The 12,330-nt window shown below is 36.3% G+C and overlaps 1 protein-coding gene across 2 annotated transcripts in view; it reads right to left on the bottom strand.

The window, feature by feature from the left end:
• Positions 1–3,477: 3,477 nt before the first annotated feature.
• cpne4b (copine IVb) overlaps positions 3,478–12,330 on the bottom strand; it is a 52,302-nt gene continuing 43,449 nt past the window's right edge. For both annotated transcript variants that reach the window (XM_073822533.1, XM_073822534.1), the window contains 2 exons: positions 9,768–10,004; positions 3,478–6,819 (listed from right to left, as the gene is read on the bottom strand). In XM_073822533.1, the coding sequence (XP_073678634.1) occupies positions 6,688–6,819; positions 9,768–10,004 (369 nt within the window). In that variant the 3' untranslated portion in view covers positions 3,478–6,687. The remainder of the gene's footprint in view (positions 6,820–9,767; positions 10,005–12,330) is intronic.

Below are 12,330 nucleotides of genomic sequence, written 5' to 3'. Positions count from 1 at the left end.
CATGATGTTAATGTTATTAATAAATATATATTATTACATTGCATTCAGTTTGAAAGCAAAATAATTAACATCACCGGTACAGTTTTGTATTGCTTTTTACCTTCTCCTCTCCAAACTCTATCGTTTTTCAGAAACGGTTTATAAACTCAGGGGACAATTTGCAAAACCTTCGCCACGGATTGATTATTTTTCTCCTGCAGGTGACGCTGCGGGCTCCGTATGTTTACGCCCGTCTCAAGTGAAAGTGGCAGCAGAGAGCTTCCGGTGTACTAAAACGCGCTTTGTTCAAAAAAACTTTAATTTTTCGATTTGGTTTTGTTGACTTTTTAATATCTGCATTTGAACGACGTGTAATGAAAACAAAATTGAAAATATGAATGAAATTCGTTTTTGTGTTCTCAAGAAAATGTAAATATTGCATAAACCAATCATTTATTCGTTTGTTTGTTTTAAAAACAAAATCGAGAAAACCAATTATACGTAGGTACACGGACCGATAATTCACTCAAAAATAAAATTCTGTGATTATTTACTCACCCTCATGTCATTCCAAACCCATAACCCATTTTATCTTCAGAACACAAATTAAGATATTTTTGATAAAATCTGAAAGCTTTCTGACCCTCCATAGACAGAAAAAGTCCTACCATGTACAAGCCACAAAAAAGTAGTAAGATTGATAAAATACTTCATGTGACATCAGTGGTTCAACCGTAATGTTATGAGAATACTTTTTGTGCGCAAAGGAAACAAAAATAACTACTTTATTCAACAATTCTTCTCCTCCTTGTTCTGTTTGCCGCAGCATGCCACCATTGTGAAGAGTATCACAACGCATACATGTGCTTTCCTCTGCAGGTATACAACGCATGCGTGTTCAACGTTAGTGTTGCGTTGTTTACATGCAGAAGAAAGCATGCGCATGTGTCCTGATACTCTTCACAATGGAGGCACAAATTATACTAATCTGTGTTCCAAAGATGAATAAAGGTCTTACAGTAATTAATGACAGAATTTATATTTTTGGGTGAACTATCCCTTTAACCTGCTCAGATTATAAACATTGTTAGATTAAGCAGTTGTTACGTCCTAGCAACTGGAACAGGTCTTAGGCTGGTTACTAAATTATGCCATACAGCATATTAAAACTTCCTTTTTACTGAATTGCAAATTCCTACTTTCAAGCACTCTGAAAAGTAATTATTATGTTACCTTGTGACATTTTTGAACATGATAATATGTAGAATGCTTTTGGTGAATCTCCTTGTCACCTAATCAAAACTGAACCAGGACTAAATGGTGCTATCTCTGCCAGACACTCACAGTAAAGCGTTTAAGCAACATTATTTCTTTTTAAAAATCTGTCAGAATTGACAACCTCATGTATTTCAAATGATAAACTGAAATGCAAAAAAGATAGGGTGAATGTAAAAAATCAGGAGGGTGAGGGATTTGAGAAGGCCCTTAATGATGCTCTGGCCTTCCATGGGTTTTCCTAGAAGACCCCAGAACCACTGCAGATTAAGCCATAACCACAATTCAGCTGCTCCCCTTGTCCTGCCAGCTGCTACTTCCATCATGTTGCCAGATAATACAACCATCCTGCCAGCTGCTTCTTCCTCCAACCTGCCAGTTTTCTTAACCATCCTGCTGCCTGCCTCATCCAATCTCACATGTTGTCCAGCCCGCTGCCATTGATGTTCACACCCAGAGGTCTGAGGAGCAATACATATGTACATATTTCAGCAGTGGGTCATGATCCCTTCCAGACATCAAGATAAACTGACCACAAAGAGTTTGTACATCTATAACACTGAAAGAATCTAAATCTGAGTTTATGTAGTGGTACAGAATTGTGAGATATAAACTCAAAATTGCGAGTTTTAAAGTCAGAATTGCGAGATATAAACTCACAATTGCAAGTTATAAAGGCAGAATTGCGAGATATAAACTCACAATTGTGAGAAATGAAGTCAGAATTGTGTGATATTAACTCATAATTGCGAGTTATAAAGTCAGAATTGCGAGATAAACTCACAATTGCAAGTTATAAAGTCAGAATTGCGAGATATAAACTCACAATTGTGAGAAATGAAGTCAGAATTGTGCTATAAACTCGCAATTGCGAGTAAAGTCAGAATTGTGAGATATAAACTCACAATTGTGAGAAATGCCATCAGAATTGTGTGATATAACCTAGCAATTGCGAGTTAAGTCAGAATTGTGAGATATAAACTCAAAATTGCGAGTTTTAAAGTCAGAATTGCGAGATATAAACTCACAATTGCAAGTTATAAAGGCAGAATTGCGAGATATAAACTCACAATTGTGAGAAATGAAGTCAGAATTGTGTGATATTAACTCATAATTGCGAGTTATAAAGTCAGAATTGCGAGATAAACTCACAATTGCAAGTTATAAAGTCAGAATTGCGAGATATAAACTCACAATTGTGAGAAATGAAGTCAGAATTGTGCTATAAACTCGCAATTGCGAGTAAAGTCAGAATTGTGAGATATAAACTCACAATTGTGAGAAATGCCATCAGAATTGTGTGATATAACCTAGCAATTGCGAGTTAAGTCAGAATTGTGAGATATAAACTCAAAATTGCGGGTTTTAAAGTCAGAATTGTGAGATATAAACTCAAAATTGCGGGTTTTAAAGTCAGAATTGCGAGATATAAACTCACAATTGTGAGAAATGAAGTCAGAATTGCGTGATATAACCTAGCAATTGCGAGTTAAGTCAGAATTGTGAGATATAAACTCGCAATTGCGAGAAATGCCATCAGAATTGTGTGATATAACCTAGCAATTGCGAGTTAAGTCAGAATTGTGAGATATAAATTCTCTTTTCAGTGGCGGAAATGGGCTTCCATATTAAATACAACACTTTATGTTGCAATATTTAATGTGAATGTTCACCTTAGTTAACATCCATGCTTATTATTTGAAAGATAATGAATATTCATGAAATAGAGATTTAATGGGAGTCCCCTAGTGATATGTGTCCTTCGTGAAAGACATTCTACCTCAGATTTTATTCCCTGCTGCAAGTAGTTTTGATTGAGAAAGTCTTTTAAAAATCACTAACAATAAATAATCTGCTGAATCTTTGACTAATGCACCTGTTGGATATGATGAAGAACATGATCTATCTCTCTTGATATCCCCTGGTCTTGTCCTGGTGATCTGAGTGTTTATTTATACATGATAGAGCTAATTGAAAGGCTGTGTGCATGTGTGGAGAGAAGTGTGTGCATGTTTGTGTGTTCAGACTTCAAAGATTCCACTGACTCAAAGAGTCGATCACGCCTCATGGACTCCTGATTTCTCAAAGTCTTCTAATGCTTGTTAAAGAAATTTTACATTCAAGCATCCCTCTAAATTATGCATTTAGCGAATTACAGTATTGTTGCAATAAAGAAGTTATTATCAATATTACTGGGTGTGAGAAAAAGCTCAGAAACAAAAGTGGGAAATACTTTTTTTATTGGCAACATGCAAAATACAGTCCTGGTTTCGGTAGTAAGCAAGCATACACTCACGCTCCAAACGGAAGAAAGAAGGAAAGAAAGAAACGCATAAAAGGAAATGAGAAATGTGTCTAATACAGCACCAGAAATACACATCTATTTCTGAAAGGACTTAGATTATGTTAAGAAATTCTGCAAAACATATGTCGAGTAGAAAAGAACAAAAACAATGAATGCGTAAATACTGTAAGTACTGTATTCAACGAATCCATTCCACATGCTTATAAATAAATACGCATTTGTTTATAGAGCTATATACAACACACTTAATTGTATGTAACAATTGTAAGTCATAAAGGCCTCACATTAAATAAAAGGTTGAAAATAAATACACTACCGTTCAAAAGTTTGGAGTGGGTAAGAAATAAATAAATACTTTTATTCAGTAAGGAGGCATTAAATTGTTTATAAATACTGTTTGTTTGTACTTTTTATGCACCAGATCAGCATATTAGAATGATTTCTGAAGGATAATTTGACACTGAAGACTGCAGTCATGATGCTGAAAATTCAGCTTTGCCATCACAGAAATAAATTATATTCAAATAGAAAACGGTTATTTTAAATGGTAATAATATATGATAATATAACTGTTTTTATCAAGTAAATACAGACTTGGTGAGGACAGGAGACTTCTTTCAAAATCTTACCGACCACAAACTTTTTCCTGGTGACAAAACAAAGCATTAAAATGGTTGCACTTTGGATTATAAAGGACTAACAGTGGTAACTAACTGAGCATTGGTCATGCACTGGCCAATATCCGATAATCACTTGCCTCCTAAACTATTACGCATTGGAATATTATGCTATATTGGACTTTATAGCCCTTGTAAAGCAGGTCCACCAAAAATAATTGGAAAAATATCAAACAAAAGATAACAATAGCCAACACGCATGAACAAATGCAACTTGGAATCAGTCTGACATCTCAATTCTAAAGGAAGACAGTCTAGTTTCATTTTTTCACCTTTCTTTCTATTTACACAAAGTAGGTGACGGCAGATCAAAAGGTGCTAGCAGATTGGTTTGGTTGCAATGAAAGGAATCTATCCCATCCCTATTTTTACATGGTGTGAAAAAGTGTTGGCCCCCTTAATGATTTTTTTCTCTTTTTGCATGTTTGTCACACTTTAATGTTTCAGATCATCAAACAAATTTAAATATTAATCAAAGATAACGCAAGTAAACACAACATGCAGTTTTTGAATTGAAGTTTTTTATTATGAAGGGAAAACTAAAACCCACATGGCCCTGTGTGAAAAAGTGTTTGCCCCCTAAACTTAATAACTGGTTGCTTAGCAGCAACAACTGCAATCAAGCGTTTCAGATAACTTGCAATGAGTCTCTTACAGCGCTGTGCAGGAATTTTGGCCCACTCATCTTGGCAGAATTGTTGTAGTTCACACACATTGGAGGGTTTTCGAGCATCAACCGCCTTTTTAAGGTCATGCCACAGCATCTCAATAGGATTCAAGGTCGGGACTTTGACTAGGCCACTCCAAAGTCTTCATTTTGTTTTTCTTCAGCCTTTCAGAGGTGGATTTGCTTGTGTGTTTTGGATCATTGTCCTACTGTAGAACCCAAGTTGGCTTCAGCTTGAGCAGCAAAACAGCCCCAGACCATCACACTACCACCACTATATTTTACTGTTGGTGTGATGTTCTTTTTCTGAAATGCTGTGTTACTTTTACGCCAGATGTAATGGGACACACACCTTCTAAAAAAGTTCAACTTTTGTCTCGTCAGTCCACAGAGTATTTTCCTAAAAGTCTTGGGGACCATCAAGATTGCATCAAGATTCTGGCAAAACTGAGACAAGCCTTTATGTTCTTTTTGCTCAGCAGTGGTTTTCATCTTGGAACTCTGCCATGCAGGCCATTTTTGCCCAGTCTCTTTCTTATGGTGGAGTCATGAACACTGACCTTAACTGAGGCAAGAGAGGCCTGCAGTTCTTTAGATGTTGTTGTAGGGTCTTTTGTGACCTCTTGGATGAGTCGTCGTTGCGCTTTTGGGGTAATTTTTTGTCGGCCAGCCACTCTTGGGAAGGTTCACCACTGTTCCATGTTTTCGCCATTTGTGAATAAAGGCTCTCACTGTGGTTCGCTGGAGTCCCAAAGCTTTAGAAATGGCTTTATAACCTTTTCCAGACTGATAGATCTCAATTACTTTCTTTCTCATTTGCTCCTGAATTTCTTTGGATCTCAACATGATGTGTAGCTTTTGAGGATCTTTTGGTCTACTTCACTTTGTCAGGCAGGTCCTGTTTAAGTGATCTTGATTGCGAACAGGTGTGGCAGTAATCAGGCCTGGGTGTGGCTAGAAAAACTGAACTCAGGTGTGATAAACCACAGTTATGTTTTAACAGGGGGCCTTTTTCACACAGGGTCATGTGGGTTTGGATTTTTTTCCCTTCATTAAAAACCCTTCATTTAAAAACTGCATGTTGTGTTTACTTGTGTTATCTTATGTTTGATTAATATTTTAATTTGTTTGATGATCTGAAACATTAAAGTGTGACAAACATGCAAAAAAAAATCAGGAAGGGGGCCAACACTTTTTCACACGACTGTATATTAAAGGTGCATAATTTCAGCCACAATATGACGCCTCATGGGGGCGGCAATGTTGGGATCACATGACTTTATCTTGGTAACTCCCATGTTATCAATTTTTCTTTGCAAACAATAAGTATTCTCATAGCTTCATTACATTATGGTTGAACCACTGATGTCAGATGGACTATTTTATCGATATCCTTACTACCTTTTCTGGGCCTTGAATGTGTCAGTTGTGCTGCTGTCTATTCAGGGTCAGAAAGCATTTTAGATCTCATCAACAATATCTTAATTTGTGTTTTGAAGACGAACGAAGGTTTTACATGTTTGGAATGACATGACGGTAATTAAGAAGTAATTAATGACATCATTTTTTATTTTAGCATGAACTATCTCTTTAAGGTCCAACATGATTGCCATATTAGCCAGGTAAACCAAAAAAGTGCACCTTTAATATAACTGCTATTGAAAACCTGAGTGAAAAAAACAAACAAGGCTGGACCTGCTTGTCGATTCCTATACTGATCCAGAAAGCTCCAAAATGATCAATGAAGATATCTTGAAGTTGAGACGAAAATGGCTGTACGTAGCTCAGGGACTGAACGCTCTGGAAGACTCATAGTCCGACATGCATTTGGGCTTGATGCCTTTTCCATTGTAGTAATCCACCACTTGATTGGGAACCTCAGCCAGCACACTTTTAGCCAGCGCTGCAGGAGAGGCCTGTGTGGAAGAAAAGACGGAGAGAAAGGAATATAGATGAAATTTCACACTCTCTTGTGCTTGAGTAGGTGATACAGGAAAGGTGTCACTCCTATTTCTCTCCGTCCGCAAAACAGGTGGAGACAGACCAGAGAAAACCCAGCAGGACAGAGCTAAAAATAAACACGCACACACAAACGCACGCTCGCTTTCTCAGCGAAGCATCCGTATCGGACAGCCAACTTCACACCTTCGCTTCGAGTTGCGCTATATTTATGAATTGTGTGATATTGAGAAGTTGACCTGAGGTAGCAGGTTTCCTCACAGCCGTCTTCTTGACTGTGAAGAAAAAAGCTAAACAAAACAAAACCCTTCTCTGAGTTTATTGCACAAGAAACCTTGGACAAGAGGTTCAATAAATCAAATGAAAAACCTGAAGATTTAAAAAGCACAGCAGTTACATAACAGCTGAGAGAATACAACATTATGATGAAAGAATCTGAAGAAACGACTGCAGAGATTTCACCGAGAAGAAATAATATGAATTATTTTAAAATTATTACAAAAATAACATTTTAAATTAAAATAAAATAAATAATGTTAATTCTAATTATTATTTATTTATTTAAGGTGTTTTCCAATTTTCCATGTGCTATATAAAATGAATTAATAGCTACAATCTAATGAGGCTGTATTGAAATGAATTATGAATCATGTCTCTCCAATTTGTTGCTGCCAATGCGTTCCATTTTTTTTCTCACAGCTGTCACTGTTACATTGACAATAAATGATTTATAAATTACTAAATTAATATTTATGAAAAATATTGAATGAGTAATAAAAAAAATAATACAGTTAGGTCATAAGTTTACATACACCTTGCAGAATCTGCAAAATAAGAAGGATCATACAAATGCAAATGTTATTTCTTATCCAGTACTGACCTGAATACATTACATACGAATACGATCACATAATAGCTGTATGTATAAAAATGACCCCGTTCAAAAGTTTACATACACTTTATGTACACTTTACTTCTTAATACTGTGTTGTTACCTGAATGATCAACAGTGTTTTTTTCTTTTTTTCTTTTTTGTTTAGTGATAGTTCATGAGTCCCTTGTTTGTCCTGAACAGTTAAACTGCACGCTGTTCCTCAGAAAAATCCTTCAGGTCTCACAAATTCTTTGGTTTTTCAGCATTTTTGTGTATTTGAACCCTTTACAACAATAACTATGATTTTGAGATCCATCCTTTCACACTGAGGAAAACTAACACAAGGAACTCATGAACAACCATGACTAAACAAAAACAACCACAGCGGCAGATCATTCAGGTAACAACACAGTATTAAGAATCAAGTGTATGTAAACTTTTGAAATGGAGTCGTTTTATAACTTCAACTATTATTTTCTATTGTGAACTATACGTAAACGCCTTTTATGTGAAATATCTTATTAAGGTCCGTACTAAATAAAAAATAGTATTCATTTTGTATGATATCCCTTTTTTTTGGTAAAAACATTTAGTAGATTCTGCAAGGTGTATGTAAACTTTTGACCTTAACTGTATACCATTCTTTGCTTTATGAGATTGTTCAAAAACCAAAGACAATTTTATATCATTATTACTCACATAGCATGTTATTGGACTAAAAAAAAATTCCCCAAATGGAATAAAAAACTGAACTTTCCATGAACTCAACTTCAGAGGCAGGAATATTGCTGAGTTAAAGCGGGACAGAATTCACTGTCTCTTGAAAAATGCCTTCATTTATGAAGACTGTTCTACATGAATGATTTCACACTCCTTAATTAAACTAAACACAGGCCTGTGAAATCTAAGAGCTTTGATGTTTTCCGTCCCTCTGTTCCAGCGCCGAGATGCTTGTTACTGGAGCTCAGACAGCTGTGAGAGCAACGCACTGACCTACGAGCGAAGAGAGATGAAAAGAAACCTGGATGCCTTCAGATGAACAGCATCCTCTTGTAGTTTGGTTTTGTGACTAAGCCCTGACCAGAGGTACCATACAGTTTCTTAAAATTACCAAACCTGGCATGAAGCATTTCTCTTCATTAGACACATCTGTTCATTAAAGGATTAGTTCACTTTCAGAGTAAAAATTTCTTATGTCTTTCTTTATTCAGTCGAAAAGAAATTAAGATTTTTGAGGAAAACATTCCAGGATTTTTCTCTGTATAGTGGACTTTAGTGGTGGCCAACGGGTTGAAGGTCCAAATTTCAGTTTAAATGCAGCTTTAAAGGGCTCTACACGATCACAGCAAAGGAATAAGGGTCTTATCAAGCGAAACATCATTTTGTAAAAGTCATTTTGTAAATTCAAATGTATATACTTTTTAACCACAAATGCTCATCTTGCACAAGCTCTGCGATGCACAAGTTCTTCGTCTGAGTACTGCGGTTCAAAAATTTCGGGTAGGGCGAAAAAACTTTTGTAAATGGCGTTCGACTTTCTTTGCACGTTCGCTTTGTAAACACTGGATTGGTACTTCCGCCTTTGAGCATTTATGGTTAAAAAGTATATAAATTCTAATAAAAATTTTTTTTTAAATAACCAATCGTTTCATTAGATAAGACCCTTATTCCTCAGCTGTGATCATGTAGAGCCTTTTGAAACTGCAATGAAACTGCAATTTGGATCTTCAACCCATTGATCCCCATTGTCCACTATATGAAGAAAAATCCTGGAATGTTTTCCTCAAAAACGTATTTCCGACTAAAGAAAGAAAGACATGAACATCTTGTATGACGTAAATTATCAGGAGATTTTTATTCTGGAAGTGAACTAATCTTAAAACTTTTAGGTTTTGCTTTCTATGTTTACAGGATTCTTTTAAAATTAATTCAAATGTGATTAAAAAGAGTTGTGCAGAAACATTTAGTCATTATTTACTAAATAATGACAGAATTAGTTTTTTGGGTGAACTAAGATGTATTTTTACTCACATGTTTAAAGTTGCGGAAGGGCACAAATTGCACAATGTCCCTCAGAACGGGTTCTCCTTTAGGAGAGCGGAGGATTCCATCATCTCCATCCAGCATCTGCATATCGCTAAAATCTGCACTGCCTATGCCTACGATAATGACGGACATGGGCAGGTGGGAGGCGTGGACGATGGCCTCTCGTGTATCCGCCATATCTGTGATCACTCCATCTGTCAGTATTAGCAGTATAAAGTATTCCTAATGAATGAGAAAAAAGGAGGAAGGAGATCAATAAAATGTGAGAGAATGTGAGATTTACAAAATGTGATCACCAAGTGTTTGTCTCTGTCTTGCACTCAAAGCCCCATTATAACCATTATGTCTGTTTCCTGTTTTGTTTTTAGCAAAACACCACACCAAATTTGCCAATGAGGTAAGAAAATCAATTAAAAATACATAAAATTTTCCAGTTATTAAAAGAAGTCTCTTGCCCACCAAGGCCACATACCCGGAAAGTATTCACATTGCTTTACTTTTTACATAATGACAATGTGAAAGAAGTTTGTTTGAAATCTTTGTAAATTTATTAAAGGGGTCACTGGATGCAAAACTCACTTTTACATGTTGTTTGAACATTAATGTGTGTTCAAGTTTGTGTACACAACCACCCTACAATGATAAAAATCCACCCTGTGGTATTTTTTAATATTTAAAAGTAATATCCCCTTTCTAAAATCAGGTCATTCTCAGCTTCTTGTCGGTGTGACGACACATCCGATCACTATTGTGTGGACAAGAATGTCTCAGATTAATCGATTGAGGTGTTCTGTTGTTGGATGTAATAATGAACATAGCAGTTGTCATTTACTCCCGACATCTGAGCCACTGAAGATGCAGAGGATTAACGTTACTTTCATTCTTGAAAGGAAAGCACTGATCCCGATCTACATATACATCTATGTTCCTGCGAATCATTCATGATGCAGCCTCACCCACAGCAGAAGTGAGTATTAGGGTTTTTTATGCATCTTTTCAAATGGCTTTTCTGGCTAGTATCTCTTGCTTGTTAGCAAGTTTCGCAGCTAAACACGGCTAAACACGGCTAAATGCGGCTAAAGTAAACATTATGGCTCGTCATCCCACGGCAGAGAGGGGTGGGGCGAGCAGAGCTCATTAGCATTTAAAGGTACATGCAACAGAATAGCTCACTCTAAAAAGGGCTGATTTTGACAAGGTAAAAAGAATTACACTAGCATTGAGAAATTTTTAACCAAAGTATGTTATAGACTTCTCATTAAGACCTTAAATAATCATATCTATTTGTGGAAAATTGGCATATGATGATCACTTTAAACAAACAAAATAAATAAATAAATAAATAAATCACATGTACATAAGTATTCACAGCCTTTGCCATGAGGCCAGGTGAATTCTTTTTCCACTGGTCATCCTTGAGATGTTTCTACAACCTGATTGGAGTCCACCTGTGATAAATTCAGCTGATTAGACATGATTTGGAAAGGCACACACATGTCTATATAAGGTCCCACAGTTAGCAGTGCATATCAGAGCACAAACTAAGCCATGAAATCCAAGGAACTAACTCTCAGAGCACTCTGGACCTCAGACTGTGGAGACGGTTCATCTTTCAAAAAGACAATGACCCTAAGCACAGCGAAGATACCAAAGGAGTGCCTACGGGACAACTCTGTGAATGTCCTTGAGTGACCCAGCCAGAGCCCAGACTTGAACCTAATTGAACATCTCTGGAGAGATCTGAAAATGGCTGTGCACCAACAACTGCCCAAAAATAGGTGTGCTAAGCTTGTAGCATCATACTCAAAAAGACTTAAGGCTGTAATTGGTGCCAAAGGTGCTTCAACAAAGTATTGATCAAAGGCTGTAAATATTTATGCCCCCTTTTTTTTAAACTAACAAACTAACTTTTTTCACATTGTAATTTTTTGGAATTGTTTGTAGAATTTGGAGGAAAATAATGAACTTAATCCATTAAAAATGTGAAAAAAGTGAAGTGTTGTGAATACTTTACATACACTGTATATAAAGCTGCAGTCTGTCAGTTTTGCCTCTTTGTCGCCATCACCGTTTGAAACCTGGATTACGTGGATTGTGTATCGACATGGCTCCTCAGCGTGGATGAATTTAATGTTTTGAGTTTATGTGTGGCTGTCAGTCACCGCACCAGTGTGGATACTGTATCCAAACTAGTAACATGTCTGCCATTTTTATTCTGACCAACTGAGGAAAAAAAGCATTTCAACAAATTGCGCTATAATGGTGATTAAATCTAACGATCGCTTCGCTCATATCAAATCAAACTGTGCATATTGTTATTTCTGACAACATCAGAAAACATTATTAGAAGCTTACCATTGTGAATCGGGCTAAAGTAAGAAGATAGTTTTGAACACTGGCTGGTTATGTACTTGCTCAAAAATTGATTTTGGATTATTTTTAACCAAAAAAAGTTACGGCCTGCCGCTTTACTTAAAATACAGTAGGAACAGTAATATGAAATATGGCTGCTGAAAATAAATTTTTGCATTTAAAAATGAGCTTTTTG

This window comes from Garra rufa, chromosome 17, assembly GCF_049309525.1.
Source record: "Garra rufa chromosome 17, GarRuf1.0, whole genome shotgun sequence".
Taxonomy (NCBI): Eukaryota; Metazoa; Chordata; class Actinopteri; order Cypriniformes; family Cyprinidae; genus Garra; species Garra rufa.
This window is presented reverse-complemented; position numbering and strand designations above follow the sequence as displayed.